At 40.9% G+C, this 17,216-nt stretch overlaps 1 protein-coding gene across 1 annotated transcript in view; it reads right to left on the bottom strand.

Moving 5' to 3' along the window:
- Positions 1-17,216, bottom strand: part of ANO3 (anoctamin 3) — a 539,488-nt gene that overhangs the window by 126,440 nt on the left and 395,832 nt on the right. The window contains exons 6-7 of the mRNA XM_019519487.1: positions 9,435-9,535; positions 228-272 (exon numbers count right to left, since the gene is read on the bottom strand). Of these exons, the coding sequence (XP_019375032.1) occupies positions 228-272; positions 9,435-9,535 (146 nt within the window). The remainder of the gene's footprint in view (positions 1-227; positions 273-9,434; positions 9,536-17,216) is intronic.

Genomic DNA, 17,216 nt, shown 5'->3' with positions numbered 1-17,216 from the left:
GGGGGGTGGGGGGGGGGGGGGGGGGGGGGATGAGAAATTTTGCATTTGCAAAGTGAGAATTAGCAAAGCTCTACTGTACTACATCATGTTAAAGTTAAATATTTTAGGGTATTATCTTTTAGTAGCCACTGTCTACGTTTCTTTGAATAAATTTACAACTGCTAATATGGATTTTTTTAGCAGGATGACTATTTGGCAAAGTTAGAAGCTATGCATCACCCACCAACCTGCCCATCGTTTTGCTCCTCCAGTCAGTGTAATAACATTTTTTCCTGAAAGAATAGCAGAAGAGATCTGAGAACAATCAAGTAAGAGACAGTTGAGAAGGACATACACATTATACAAGAACACCGAACATTTAATATCATGCATTTTACAGGCACAAAAAAAAGAGGGAAAATATTTTATAGGAAATTTGCATACAGCAAATTCATTAATATTTTCATTTGATATATTCTAGTATTTTAAATGATTCATGAGACAAATTCAATTTTGATATAACATATTTATGCAAATTGAACTACAACGTTTCAAGTACAGAATTTCTATTAAAGATGATGCAAGTGTGTTTAAATATTAACAGCCTCACAAGGCCCTCATTCTGCAGAACTCCTTTAAAAGATTACAAATTGTTTCAATTATGCCTTAATACCATGCACAGAGAGTTTTCAACCTGTGTAAGGGTCTCCTATGAATATCCATTGGCAAATAGTCAGCAAAGGCTCTAAGAATTAGCAAGTAGTAACTCAAACAAACAGTTTCTATATTTGTATTATTTTTCTCTCTGCTTTTTCTTAGGCACAGCAAATTCTGAGGGAGGGAGGCCTGCAATTTTCCATGAAATATTCAGAGAACTGTTACTCTTGAAATACTATACACATAGATTTGCTGCAGGATATTTTCCCTCTCCTGGCTAAATATTCCCCCTCTGCCTCTCTATAACAAACTTCCAGGTTCACAGGTGTTTTAAGCTCATGAGTCTGAAAACTAATTTATATGACTGGACTTTCCTTCTAGCTTAGAGCTGGACTGAAGTGAATGAGTTTAGCACAGCATAGATCAGTTTGCAGGATTACAGTTTTACTTGGTTTGTAACAGATCCCCCAAGGAGCACAATTTACCTAGAGCTTTTACGCTATGAAAGAGAAATACTTTGTTTAGTATACTGTCATTTTAGAACTTAGAACAAATGGTTTTCAAATAATATTCAAGAAGTAATTTTTCTCCGTTCCACCTACATAAAAAAATATTTCAGTTCTGGATAATAAAAAGTGAGACCATTTTCAGATGATAACTACATGACCTAAAACAGACCAAGAATATTGGGGATGGGAGAGGGAAAAGAATATATATGATTAATAGGGTCCACAGCTATTCATCTGGTAAATATTAAGGGTGCAAGAGAGAGTATGTGATGTCTGGAAAGGAAATGTAGCCTAGAAAATGCTTAATCTTACATTTTTGTCCCAATCATAAAGAACTATGTTTCTGCTGGAAATGCTTAGGTACTTTGCAGCCTGATTTGTGATCCTCCTAAGCAAAGCTGCAGAGGAAACTATGAAATCCATAAAAATTAAGAATACTTTTTGGCAGCTGTCATACCTTTTATTTCTTAATCATGGGTTCTCCATTACTTTTAATTCCCCTTAACTGCTATCCTCAGATTGAGTCCAGCTGAGTTACAGATACGTTCATTTTTTCCATGGAACAGTATTTTATATTTTCCATAAGATACTTTATGCATATGTAAAGAGGAACCTTGTTGCTTCAGTGTCAAGATTATATTGCAAAGCTTCTGCTTCTTTTCTCTGCCTTTCCATCAGGCCACACATTTCTCTCTAACAGAACTCTCAAAATATACCATTAAAACAAAAATCCCCATGAATATATCAAATCATGATCAAACCCTTATATAAATCACAACAACTTATATTGAACAGTATGGTGAAAGTGGCAATAATTGCACACAGGTTTTTTGGTTGTTTTCTTTTTACCTTCAGATAATTTGCATTTTATATTAGATATAATATTATGCCAATTCAATATCATATCTATCTATATTCTATATATCTCCCTTGTGGATTGTAGTTTCACACTGATTTTAGTGACAGTAGGCTCTGTATGTTGTACAAGTAGGTCCCTACTGATGAGTTTGACACCCTGGCTGTACTAGATTTCCCCCCCACAGGTGGAAATCTGGTATCAATGAACTCTGCCCATTTTCCAGTAACATCCATCTATCTCACTCTAATCATATAGCAGTAGGCCAGTAGTCCACAGAAGTTTGTTCCCTGCTATGTTATAATCCACCTACTGTCACTGAAGTCAGTGTGAAACTACAACCCACAAAGGATCACACCCAAATATATAATATGTATATATGAAATGTCAATATCATATATAATAGATTCATAGATGTTAAGGGCTGGAAGGGACCTCATGAGAACATCGGGTCCAGCCTCCCTGCACTTGGGCAGAACAAACTGTTGGGGTCAGGTGACCCCAGCAAGGTGTGAATCAAGATGTTTTTTAAAGATCTCCAAGGTAGGTGATTGTACCACCTCTGGGAGGAGTCTGTTCCAGACCCTAGGCACTCGAACTGTAAAGAAGTTGCTCCTTCTGTCCAATCTGAAGTGATCTTCAAGCAGTTTGTGGCCATTGTTTCTTGTCTTCACCTGGGAGACCTTGGTGAACAGATGCTTCCCCAGGCCCTGATGTACACCCCTTATATACTTACAAGCTGCCACCAAGTCCCCTCTAAGTCTTCTTTTCTCCACACTGAACAGTCAGTCCCATGTCTTTCAGACTAGCTTCATAAAACCTGCTCTCCAGACCTCTAATAATGCACGTACCCCTCCTTTGGATTCTCTCAAGCTTCTTCACATCCTTCCTGAAGTGTGATGCCCAGAACTGGACACAGTACTCCAGCTGTGGTCTCACCAAGGCTGAGTGGAGTGGGAGGATGATATCCTTAGTCTTGCTTGAGACGCCTGAGTAGATGCATGCCAGGGTCTCATTTGCTCTGCCAGCTACAGCATCACATTGGTGACCCTTGTTAATTCTGTGGTCACAACCCCCAGTTCTCTTTCACTTGTGGCACTAGCAAGCGTAGTACCACTGAGCCTGTAAATGTGTTGTGGATTATTTCTCCCCAGATGGAGCACTTTACATTTCTTTGTGTTAAACATCATCAGGTTTTAAGCATCATTCAAACATATGTTTGAAGTGGCAATAATTGTACACGTTTGTTTGGGTTTTTTCTTCAGATTGGGTTTGCAATTATCTTCAGATAATTTACATTTTTATATTATTTATGATATTGAAATTCCATATATACATATTATGTATTCAGGTGTGATCCTTTGTGGGTGGCAGGTTCATATAGACTTCAGTGATGGTAGAAGCATTAAAATGTAGTATGGAAAGAAATTTCTGTGGTGCTACTACCCTACTGCTATATGAATAGAGTGGAGTAGAGGGATGTTACTGGAAAATGGGCAGAGTTTATTGGCATACTACCTGTGGGGGGGCATCTGGTACAGCAGGGGTGTCAAACTCATCAGCAGAGACCTACTTAAACTGCAGTTTTGTGATTTTTGCAGAAACTTCAAAAATGGTAGTCTCCGTGAAAAATGGCATTGCCTGCAATTTCCACCAAGATAGCAGCTGTCTCCTTGTACTTCTCCATCAATCAGAGCCAAGGGGTGGGGCTACATGAAGGGCAGCCAACAGTCAAGATGGTGGCCACCCTCTTGTCCCTCCTCCCCCAGGGCCTCTCTGCCAATCAGCACTAAGGGGCAGAGCCACTACAAAATGAGAAACCAGCTCCTTGGGCTATGACCAAGCTGCAAAAATTGCTTTCTTTAGCTGTAAGTTAGGTAGGTCCCTACTCATCATGCTCTGTGGGCAGGATCAGCGATACGGGGCTGGTTTGCCCATAGATTGACCTCACAAGACCAATGCAGAATGCCAGATCCAGCTTGTGAGGCTTGTTTGATGGAAGCGCTGCATGAAGTGCATGGGGCCGGTATGACATGGGTGTCATATGTGGGTCCTGTCCAACACCCATGGGCAGCATCATCAGCCTGTTTTATAGGTCTCTGCAGGTTGTGTCCTTGACAAAGCTGTCGTGCAGGTAAAGATCAATAGCAATTTACTTGCAACTCAAGGCAAACTTTAAGAGGGATCTAAAATTCAGGTGTATAACAACATCTTATCTCATTTTTTTTGCCGCTGAAAACCATTGTTTTTTTTAGCCTTTGCAGCAAAAAAAGTGATAACGTCTCTCCACAGCAGCAATGCCCCTCCAGCTGCTGCTCCTGCACCAGTGACCAGTTGGATAACTAGGGTGGGGTGACTGGGGCAACCACCCTAAGTGCCAACTTGTGGGGAGGGAAACTTAGGTGTTACCACAGCCATGGTTTGTGCTGGCAGTGTGTTGGCAGCTAGGAATCACTGCTGCCCCATGGATCCTGCTGTGCCAGTGCCTGGCTGCTTTGTTATGCCTCTCTTACTGCTACTGCTTTTCCTCTTCCCACTGCCAGAGCCTTCAGAGCCAAAGCCAGAGTCAAAGGTGAGTTTGCTCCAGTGGAAATGACATTTCCCAGAATGCCCCTCACTAGTGCACACTCCTGCACCAATCACTGCTGCTATGCTTTGCTGCTGCTGGAGCTGGGGCCAAAGGGAGGAGGGTGGAAGGGTGAGGTACAATGTCCTGGGCTGGTGCCCTGCTCAGGTGTCCATCCTTGTGCTACTGAGTTCTGCTGTTGAGGAAAGTGGGTACAGTCTAGGATGCAGTTCTATTCAGTTATGCCTCTAGCAGGACTATGTTATACTGCCTAGAAAATGCCAGTTGAAGTAAAACATTTTGGGATTAATAATAAATGTTCTACAACTTTTAAGAAACAGTTTACACACATACTGGGTGCATCTACATATGCTATTTGAGTGATGCAATAAACTCTGGTGCATTTTGCATTAGAGTTAATGGCTCTCAGGCACAGTGTCCATGTGCTCAGGACCACAGCAGTTTGAGCTGGGGCTGAACAGCCCCAGGCTGGCAGCAGGCTCAGGGAGTCCGCTCCAGGCTCTGGGTTGTGTTGTCAGATGGTAGAGGGGCTGCTGGGGCATGAGAGTGCCCAAAGAGCAGAGCTGCATTGCTAGGGGGCAGACAGGGGTCCTTTTGCTGCCTGGGTGCAACCTGCACTCAGTTCAGCATTTTCATGTGCGTTTAGGAGCAGTTATTGTCACCTCCATAAAGACAGTATGGTCCTCAATACTATCTTAAGGCTGTGAAAATTAGTTTGCTGCAGTTTAATAGTGTTGCACTTGTACATTGTGACGCTTTACACCACAGCAAGTTAGTCTACTACGCAGTTAAGCATGTGTGTAGATCCACCTATTTGCACCCTCCATAGTTTGTTTTAATTAATCTAGAAAGTATTTTAAGATGGCCATAAGATGCTATGATGCTCAGAATAGTCCATCTCTATCAGAATCTTCTGAGATAAAGAACTGGTAAGAGATCAAAAAACAGATACAACATAAGTCTTACTAACAAAAAGATGGGAAAAAAAAGAACAGTGCTAGGAAATTGGAAACAATTTGTGTAAGTTGGGATACTATAAATAAATGTTTTCAGAATTCGGGCCTTCATACACATGGGTAACTATGTTTTGGTAGCAGCTCAGCGAGTGTTTTTTGTAACTACTTGTATGCATAAAGTGTATTATTATGCCTAAATTGCTGGATCCTGCAAGGCCCATCTACTTTAACTTCAGAAGCACTGACTTATTTTTATTTTTTTATATGAGTCAATGCAAGTTCAGCCAGCCCACAAGATGTAGGATTAATCAGAGTGGTTTATTTTTTGTGCTGCATTGCACGTTATATAAAAATTCTCATACTAGCTAATCAGAGTACTGCGCACACTTCAAAGGCAGAGTAGGATTGCTATGTTCCCTTCTATAAAATCACACATCAACAGTTCCCATGCTCTTATTTTATTTTTTTCCATTGAATTAAATAAGCAGTTTTTAGAAGGCCAAGTTGTTTACAGGACTGCTAATGGCAGCTATCATAGCTCCTTTTCACTAACTCATTCTTCTGTGTTTAGGATGATGGCTCTCCTTTGCCTGGGCTGACAAGATTAGAGCAATCCAACACCTATTCTGTTTTGCCCCTCAAATTAAAAACTACAAATTAAACTTTTTTATTGTTCAAACATTTCAAAGTGCTGAATCGATATTACCATTGTTTTTCCTTAGAGCAGTTGTACTTTTCATCCTCAGATTATTCCAAAGAAAATAGCCTATTCAATTTTGACATTCCCTATTAGCTAGGAAAACAGTATTATTTCCATGTTCACAGGAAATTGGGTTCAGTCAGTAGTAACGCTGAGCAAAACTGGAATTTTAAAGTGATCTTCAATAAGGTCAGAAATCTGGTCCAACAAAGCTCAGATTAAAGGACAAAAACTGCATTAGCCACATATACAGTCTCATACATAACCTCACCTTTATACATTATTGTACTTTTTACTTTTACAGTTCAGCACAATTTAAATGATTAACAAAACTGCCAATGTGATTTTGCCAGGGAAAAAGCAGGAGTTAGAAACAAACTTAGGAACAGAACTTCTGATTCTCATCACTATATTTGAACCATCAAGCCACATCACTGCCCCACGATAAGACTGGCAGCTGAGAAACTTTGAATACTATATAATTCTGTTTTCCATCAAGAGGCTTTCTGCATCCTGAAGGAAGGAAATACCAAGCCTTAGGCATGGCTCCAAATAAGATTGTTGCTGAAACTCACAGAAATACTGGAGTTTCTAACCCTAAGACAAAACATCCGGGATATCTCCCCGAGTTGGAAATAAAACAGAATCACTAGTTCTGTCAGAAGTTGCTGTAGATCCATCATGATCGCTTTCCCGAAATTCACACCTTCCAAGGCCCGGCAAACCTCTCAGAAAGCCAGATATGCAATCTATCCTTGGCATTTACAGATGCTGACTGAGATATTTAGAGAATGTCTTCAGCAACCATAAGCAAAAAATAACTACACAGATGACTAAATAAGTTTTAGCTAAAATTTCAGGGACAATGTCTCCCTCCCATGATTAAACCTGCAGTAAGGGACACTTTTTGAAGAAAAGAAAAACTGAGTTTTCAATTTTCAGGAGAGGATCAGTTTCTTCCTGATTATTAAACTAGGGAAACCTTTTCTGGAGTCTAGAAAAAGGAGTTAGGTGCTTCCACTCAGAAGGGAGTTCTGTTCCTAGAGAATGCATTGACCAAGTGATCCAATTCCACTAAAGTGATTCCTAGTGAAAAAAATCAGCCTGAGTTCTGCTTGGAGGGAGAGGCTGCAAGTAGACTAGGACTTGTAACATTACCATTTAGGAATATGCAGTGTTATGAAAAGCCTATAAGTATTTTTAAAAGGAAAAATGTATGTGGAATTATTAAATAAGGATGGATTAACCAGGCTGCTGGTAAAAAGCAGTATTGTCAATTGGTTAAAAAAAAAAAAAGACGACCAAGAAGCCTGGAAATTAAATGCGGGGGGGGGGAGAGAGATCAATAATGAGAATGTTAACAAGTGAAAGAAGCAATAGTAATATCAAAAACCATCCTTAAAACAAAATGGAAGATGACTGTTATTCAAGGTAACTTACACAGAACTGTATGGCAAGCAATTAAGCCTAAAGTTTCCATTACATTATAGTGCAGCATAATTTTCAGGATACCTGCAGGTTTTTCATTGAGGGATGCAGCAGTAGTTTAAGCATACCACCCAATATGAGAGGGCCTTATGAGAAAGCTGCTCTTTCCCTAAGCCATACGGCTCCACTTGAAGTCGGAGGCACTGAGGCTGGTGCTAAGGATCTGTTGCTATAAGGACATACTTTGTGCAGGCTCAATAATTTTGATTTGTCCATCTCTTGACTTTAATTGTCACTTTGTCACAATAACCAAATCCATAACTTTACAGGAATTCTGAATAGCGTACCTTTCCCCCCTACATTAGTGATTCTCAACCAGAATGCCAGAGCACTCTGGGGTGCGTCCAGTTCCTTTGAAGGGTGCCCAAAGGCATGAGGCAGTCAGCAGATAAGCTAAGCATGTAAACTCAACTCAGGCTTGCCCCTGCCTGGAGGATTGCCTACCCCTATGCAGACAGGTCCTGTCTAAAGAGACAAGCATTGTAACATATAAAAGGTTAGGTTGTGAAATTCGGTGCCTGTCAATTCACATAAATTATGGAGGCCTGCTCATGTCCAGGGAGGGGTGCCTCAGGTCCAAAAAGGTTGAGAATCACTGCCCTAGGGGGTGAACTATGGTGGAGAGCGAACCATATTTTAGTTTCCTGGCTTCCTGTAGACAGGTTTATTTTATTTACTACAAAATGCATGTGAGGAAATTTTTAAGCAGAGACACTTTCACACATGCTCTAGGGGTAGGGGATTGGCGCTTTAATAAGAGTGGTTCAGAGAGTCACTCTAAGGGAAGTGCTGCCATGTCTCCTGTATCAGTGTCCCCACACTTAAAAATGGTGGTGGGGGGTACTTGAACTAAAGCTTGTTGAATGAGCTTTTAGTTCAAGCACCCTCCACCACCATTTTTAAGTGTGGAGGTGCTGATACGCAAGACTCAGGAGGCTGGTGGAGTGTGGCATTTGCTGTGGTCCAACAGACTTGATTAACTGAGTCCGCTCCAAAGAGTTGGACTTCCAGAGCATTCTCAGAGCTTGTGTATAGGTGCCCTATGCATTTGGAGGAATGGGCATACAGCTATTGCTTGCATTTATGTAGATCTAAATATATTAAGACACAAGAACATATGGTAAATTTGGAAAAAAGTGAAGGTGAAGAGAACCAAGAAACACAAAGGCTCTGCATTTCCCCAGGTGGTATCAGGGTTTTATTTCTGAAAGATCAGTAGTTGTTTCTGGACCTTCCTCTGTCTTTGGGTAGGATCCCACTGCACACCGAGAAGGTGATGTACTATTTGGAGGGAGACTGCTCCTAAAGCCACAGACTACTGAGATCTTTGAGACACTGAGGAGGGATTCTAAAAAACATGGCCATGTCACACACGTTGGTCATAATTTGCCGTGAATAGTAGAATTTCCAGGGACATGTGCAACTTAACTAAGACAGTAATCTGATGAAGCAGATACTACAGATGAACATCAAGAGGATAGCTGTGTGTGCATCATTCAAACTTACCCTTCAAAAACTGGCCTTACCAAATAGGAGTCACCAATAAAAAAAAAAAAAAGAAGCTGTGATTAAGCAGATGGCTTGCTTTGTTCAGTGTAAAGAAAAGAGGATTAGGTTGTATGCTAAGAGATTAGCTAAAAATAAGTAAATAAATAAAAGCATACAAATCAAAGTCCACAAAGTTAAATAGCTTCCACATTACCTGAAAGGCATCCTGATGTTCATTCTTTCCGCATATTTACACAATGTCTCCCACGGACAGTGAATTTTAACAAACATTATATCGTTGTTTGTAACAGCTGGCTGTAATGAGTAGTAAAATAAAATATATTTTAACAATTTCATACCAAATGGCAGTCTAGTTTAAGAGCTGCATTCTGCTCTCAGGTGTGCATGCTTGGCTTCCACTGAAGTTAATGGCATTGTTCTAGGGTCTTGAGTAAGGAACAGTGCATTATACTACACACACTGCAGTTGCAGTGTGATAATGAATGCTGTAAGCTTGTCAAGGGAACAAAGAGGTCATCAAGCCTATTCCACTGACAGTATAGGATTATAATTTTTCTACTGCAGAGGCAGCCAACCTCTGGCACATGTAGCACAGGCAGCCTGTGTGTAGCACTCAGATTGGTGGGGAGGGGGGAAAATGACAGCACAATGGCAGATAGGGCAGGGAGCAAAAAGCAGAAGAGGACCCTTGGCGTGGAGCAGAAAGAAGAGCAGCACACTGAGCAGGGGAAGGGGATCACAGTGGCACTTGGGTAACGTATGGTGCAAATTTGTGGTACACCTACCAAAAAGGTTGACCCTTTGGTAGGTGTACCACAAATTTGAATTTTAGTGCTTTCTATGGTCTAGTTTCAAATGCCTCTAAAGATGAGCATTCCACCATGTTGGTTGAGTGTGCTGTACTTGGAGCATACATACAAACATGCATACTAATTTCCCTGATGTATAACCAACTTTTAAACAAACTGTAGTTACTATATACCATTCTTGGGGTGAAAATTTTATTCTACTGAAGAAAAAGAAGAACTGCCATTAACTTCAAATGAGCTTGTTTTTTAGACCTTTAAAATTGTTTATAGCTATGTGACCATATGTCCCAGTTTGCCCAGGACAGTCCCAGATTCTGGAGGACAGTCCCAGCTGGCTGGCAAAAATTAAAACAAGTATCCTGGGCACAGGGCAAGAAGGCTGCATGGCATGATCTGGGAAATAGGAAGTCTTAGCAGACAGAAAAATTGCCCTAAAATAGGTCAGTATGACCATTAAAAAGGGGAGATGATGATTAACACATGAAGTAAAGACCTATAGTTCATTAGCGGGACACTGACTCCCTTAGCTGCCTGAATAGTAATACCAGAGCTGCCCACACCTCTGCCTGCAATAGCGCTGCTGACTTGAGATGGAGGAGTGGGTAGAAGGGGATGTCCCAGATGGTCATCCTATTCATAAGTAACTGGCTGCTTACTTGTTGCTAATTAGTAGTTTTAAGGTCAAATTTTACAAGAGGTCCTGTGGGCAATATTCACAACTACACTCCATCAAAATGTTTCTTTTCTCAAATTCATAGAGCTTCAAATAGCTGGGTTACATGTGAAAAGTATCATATCAGAACAATGTTCTTGAAATTAGGGCATGCTTTTTTCCTGTTATCTTGTAGATTGTAATTGTTGAGAGGAAACTTTTTAGATACATTACTAATTACACTCTTGGAAATAGGGATATGACAGTAATGACAGCACTGAAGTAACATGGTATTTATTCTGAACCACAGGCTAGATGAACTTACTCCATGTGACCAGGAACACAGAAAACATTTTGACTCAAGTAATTCCATTCTGAGAGCTGTCTGCAAACTAATTAGGAAAAAGTTAATACAGCTTATTATTTCCCATACCCTGAGTCCTTGTAGTAACCAAACCAATTCATGAAGTGCTTACAGGCAATTTCTCTGCCCCACATCCCTTTGCTTTAACAAATCTCTCACAAAACAGACAGCAAAAATAATTCTGTATTTTTCACTTCCCTCAAATCCATCTCTAATTAGCAGTATAGAACCCATGCTACATCTCCAATTAAGAGACACTAGTTGGGAAGATGAATGTGCTAAAGAAGTCAGGATGCTGGTTGTAGTCCACAAGTCATTCTCCCCAGGGCACTTAATCTAGTTTGGGATGACATGTGGGGTATCAAAAGTATTTTGTCTCTGGGGCCACTAGGGAAAAACGAGATCAAATGTGATGTGTATGTAGTGCGGATATTACAGATTTGTCTTTAATATAATGTATAGACAGGGTGACCATCCATCCTGTTTCTCAGGATAATCCTGGATTTCAGAGACTGGTCCTGAATAGGGGGCATAGATTAAAATGAGTGTCCTGGGTGCAGGGTGCAGTCCAGAGGGGAAGGGAAGTGGCAGGCGTGGTGCCCCAGGAAGGCAACCAGATGGCACTGCATCTGCTCTATCTCTATCTGTTGCCTCTCCCTGCAATACACCACTGAATTGGGGGGCAGGCAGCAGTGTCCCAGATGTCCCCTATTTCCAGCTGAATTAGATGGCCACCCTATGTATAGCTCTGATCAAATAATCTTTAGGATTTTTAATGTAATTGATTCCCAGATTTTTCTTCTCTGAAGCATACTGTGGTTTCAGATTATTTTTTCCTCCAGAAGCATGTGCTTGCATTTTTTAAAAGCAAAATACCATGACAATATTCAGTATTCAATATTCTTTCAAGAAATACATATGTAAATATAGGATTTAAAAAATATTCTATAGAAGATTTTTTCCCATAAACACAGAAATTTTCATTCCCATTAAAAAGTTAGTAGAAGTTTGACACTGTCTCCAGTGCCTTGTAAGGTCCCCACCCCCTTATTTTGTTTGTGACATTCCCTTTTTAATGCTGCAAAATTAAAAATGCATTTTTCCTACAAATGAAGCGAACATTAACAAAGCATCCAAGCAAACAAAGAATCAACCCTCTAAAGAATTGTTTAAATAGACACTATAATAGGACCTACCACTAAAGGCAGGTGTGGCACCTCCTCGCAGCCACTATAATCCTATTTGCTCTCCCTTCTGGTTAATGAGGGTACCTCCCTGTGCTTATCTGCCATGTCTTTGATGTTACTTTAATGTTGGGAGGCTGCCCCAGTCCACCAGTGACTTTTTCACCTTTCTGCTCCATCTCTTGGGGCCCTCAGCCCTGCAGGCGCAACTCAGCTCAGCTCAGCTCACTGGGCTTGCACCTCCAAGGCTGAGCCCCCACCCTCTAACAGTCCTTTATCAACTGCAGCAGCTTCCCCAGGCCCCCTTGGTGGTCTCCTTCACCCCCTTCAGCCACTTCCATGCCTCACAGCACAAAATGCAATGAGTAAAACTCCACCACAATTAATTTTGCAGTTGGGGGAGCCTTTTAAAAAGTCCTCCCCAGGCTCCTACACAGTCTTTCTGGCTTCTATCAGCTCCAGGCCTCCTGGGCCTACTTACAATTTCTTTCATCTGTCAGCTCTATGTAAGGAGCAACTTCTGCTTGCACAGCCTGAGCTAGGCTCCAGTTCCAGCACTTCTTCCCCCAGCTACCAGCGGGATACCCCCCCCGGGTCAAACTGACCCTCTGCTTCTGGTTCAGAGCTTATATAGCCCTGATTCCTCCTTCTGAACTGAGGTCACTCAGATGGGTCATTATCTAATTAGCTGCCAAGTGTTTCTTAATTTGGACTTTGTGGCTTTCTATTTTTATTGCCTGGCCCTACTGTCCATAACAGAGCTTGGCCTCTAGTGCATGCCGTAGTTCCTGAGAGAAACTAACATGAAAGAAATTGCCAATTCAGTAAGATGTAAATCATTTTAAACATACATCTTTTTTATTCTTCTTAGGAATCTCCTTCGATATCTCTCCAGGTCTTCATCTCTCTCTCGTGCCCCACTCACCTCTTCACAAGCATTAAACGTGATGGCAAGAATAAACAATAATGCATCACAGAAGAAATATGGTAACTTTTTGTTTTTTGAAAGTCTGTCGCGCACACGCTCAGGTGAACAAGTTAAGCTCTGTATAAGCAGGTGCAACGCTTAACAGTTATCAGCAGCCCCACCTATCATTAATTCAGCAAAGAGAGACTGTACGTAAGCATCTTAAACCATCATCTTTATTCCTCACATTAAGGTTAATGGACATTTATTCAGAAGCAATTATAAAACTCTGTTTATGTTAATTTGCATAGATCCATTAAAGTAACTGTTTCAGAATTATCCAAGTTTTGTGTAAAGTTGTGATTAAATAAACCCTACATGGTGTTTTTGGTAATAGTTTCTACTTGAACTAATTCAGAGCCTTAATCAGGAATGACAGGAACTCCTTCCATGTATGACTGCTTACCAGGGGAGCTGAAAAAGTGAGAATTTGTGGGTTTGTGGTGATCTATGATAGGAATTATTTTACCACTACCTAATTCTGCTCCCAAGTCATTATTTTTCAAGTTAAATTTTTAAAATGTGCCATTAAGGTCAGATCCTCCACAACTGAAGACAATAGGAATTATAGAATAAAAATAAAAACAGGGCCCAAAGGAGCCTCAGAAAGTCAATTGTGTCCAGCCTGCTGTTCAAGGCAGGATCATCCCAGATTAAATAATTTCAGACAAATGTTTATCTAACTGGCTTTTAAAAACCTTCAATGATAGCAGCTCCACAACTTGTCCAAGCAACATGTTCCAGTGCTTAGCCACTCTCATAGGTTGACTTTTTGGAAGAACTTTATAACTAAATTGTCCCTCTTGAAATTTAGATCTTCTTGTCCTTGCCCACGTGTTAATAGTAGAGTCAATCACCAATCTCTGTATAAGTACCATTCTGGTATTTGAAGACTGTTAACACATTCCCCTCAGTCTTCTTTTTTCAAGAGTAAACAATTCCACTTCTTTCAACTTTTCCTCATAAATTATGTTTCCAATACCTTTTGCTGCATGCCTAGTTTGTCCATGTCTTTCTTAAAGTGCAATGCCATAACATATTCTGGTCAGGCCTTATCAGTGCTGACTAGAGTGGAAGAAGAATCACTTTCCTTGACTTGCAGATGGCATTCCTGGGCATTTTTACATGTGCTCCAGGGGTGTGGGGGGCTGCTTGAATTAGAGCGGCTCCAAGAGCTGCTCTAATTAAAGAGCCTGAGGCATCTCATGTAGCCACATCCTCATGCTTCAAAATGGTGGCAGGGGCACTTTATCTAAAACTTGTTGAATGAGCTTTAGTATAAAAGTACCCCCACTCTCATTTTGAGGTGCAGGGACACTGATACATAAGATGCAGAGGCTGGCTGGAGCACGCTAATTAATACACTCCAGCAGACTTGATTGAGGCTGCTCTCATGCACTGTAATTACAACATATCGGAGCAGCCTCTTGGAACATGTACTGGCACCTCCTGTTTTTCTAGCTTGCTGCTAGTGGCTTGTTTTGCAACCATAGTGAACCATAGTATGAGTCAGTATACTATAACTCCTACATATTTTTATGCAGAACTTAAGCTTGGTCTAGAGCTATCCAAGTTCAGTGCCACTGAGGGGGTGCACACTGTATGGGTGACCACCCCAGGATTCTCCTCCTTGGGCAGTGCTGGCAGTGGTATACAGCTCTCCCAGGTGCCTTTGCCCCTCCACACAGACAACAACCTGTCTCCCACTGCATGGTCTCCCCCATCTCCTTATTGCATGGGCAGCGCTTGACTCCTTGCCAGGGCTCCCCTACCAGGCAGCAGTGGGAGAAGTAGCTGCAGGGGCTTGTGAGCTGCCAGTAGAATAGCTCCTGCCTAGCCAGTTCCACTCCAGTTTATCGGGGAATTTGATTATTCCATCAGAAGTGGAGAACTTTTCACTTTTCCTTGCTGAAATTTAATTAAATTTCAGACCACTTTTCCAGTTGATCAAGGTCATTCTGAATCTTAATTCCATTGTCCAAAGTGTCTACAGCTCCACCCAGCTTGCTGTCATCTAGAAATTTGTGCATACAAGTTTTATTGACTACATATAGTGAAAAACAAAAGCAAGGAAAACAGATCTAAAATTTGCTGGCACTTTGCCTGAAATCAGAACCATTTCTTCTAAAGCTCCAATACAGGGAATGAACTTAACAGTTCAGAAAACTTACTATTCTTCTCAAATTAAAACTCTTTGGACATCAGGAAACTCCTTTATAAAAATGTACACGCACAATATTGTGGTATGTTTTAATGCACATTCATCTTGCCATATATTAAAAAACAAATCTTTAAAAGTAACATTATAGATCACTGAAATGATCTAGGACAATACTGCATATATTTAAACATTTTCTACTTTTAAATTCACTTCAGTTGTATACCCAGGCCCATCCTCCAAGTCATTCATGATTTAAAGAGTACCAGACCCACCACAGGCCCCTGGGAACCCAACTTGATGTCTCCTCCCTATTGGACATAGGGTCTGTAAGCACAATGATCTGACCAGTTGCATATCCACCTTACAATACATTCATCTAGGCTGCATTTCCTCAGCTCACTAGTCGAAAAAAATCATGATGGACAGTGTTGAAAGCCTTGCTAAAATTCGACTTCAAATAAATAAAATCATTTTCAAGATATGCTATTTTAGGTTGAGGCATAACAGTGAGCATAAGATTCTCTTATCTTGGTAGCAGTATTTAATACTTCAGCTGTTTAACCTTTAAACCACAGGTAATAGGGGAGGAAAGATATGTACATAAAAAGATTAAAAAGACTCCAGAATAAATCACACAACTACAAGGGCTTTGCAGGACAGCTTGGAGGGTGCCTGTTACAGTGCAACTAAAGTGAATGTAAAAGCAGAAAACATTTATATTATATATAATTTTCCCCAATGATTTCAGAGCTCTATAGTGCTGGTATCCAAAGAGTTTTAATTCAATTAAAGCTTTGATTACTTTGATTTAATTACAGCATACTTTAGAATCAACTAAACATATGTCAATTCTGCAGGCAAGTCAGAAACAGACAAGAAAGCAAAACATTCCTAGCAGGATTATTGTTTGTGCGTTCCTTCACTCTTCAAATGATGCAAAGCACTAATGCCCAAGTGATTACTACCACTGCAAACTATGCCTGTCCAAACATCAACTCCTGTTCAACACATTTTTAAATGATTAGAAGTGACCAGGATATCTTTATTCCACTTCATCCTAGTGAGCTCTTGTAAGCTCTGTTTTCTAACAAACTGTCAGATGAGGGGAGTTAATTCAAATGCCCAATGGTAAGGGAAACTCTGACACAGAACAGTGCTGACAATATTTCTTCCATCTGTAAACATGTTCTAATCTATTTACAAAGAACTAGAATTGAAATTCAGCTACTTCTATTTGGACAGCAACAGACAGACAGTGCACAGCAGACTGCCAACCCTCATAGAGAAAGAAAATATGGTAAAACAACAGGAAAGTCACAGAGAAGTAGGGCTGGAAGGGTCCTCCATAGATCATCTATTCCAACCCTCTGCCTGGGTGCCTGAGGCAGGATCATACTTACCCAAACCATCCCATATAGCCATAATCTAAACGCTACATAAGACTACCCTGAACCCTGACACAACATAAACCTAATACCGTAATCTGTCACAGGTAATGTAGGGGAACCTCGGCAGCCAACGTCCTGCTTCTATAAAATGTTGACAATATATGCTCAAGAGATCCTGGACAGAGGGTCATGCCCCCGCTACAGAAGAAGGCAAAATCACCCATAGTCCACACCCATCTGATCTGACCCCAAATATGGTGATCGAACCCTGAGCAGAACAGCAAGACCCTCTTGTCAGGAACCTGCAGTTTTGCTCCTAGCAGGAGAATTGGCACACCCCAGTTGAAGTTCCCAGCCGTAGATGTAGCCAATAATATTCTGTACCTCCGGGGAGACTTGAAAACCACCTGATCCATATAGCATTAAAAAAAAAGGGGGGGGGGGGGGGGG

Source organism: Gavialis gangeticus, unplaced genomic scaffold, assembly GCF_001723915.1.
Source record: "Gavialis gangeticus isolate Ggan-Ray unplaced genomic scaffold, GavGan_comp1, whole genome shotgun sequence".
In the NCBI taxonomy this organism is placed as follows: Eukaryota; Metazoa; Chordata; order Crocodylia; family Gavialidae; genus Gavialis; species Gavialis gangeticus.
Note: the sequence above shows the minus strand (reverse complement) of the source record. Positions and strands in the feature narration are given on the sequence as shown.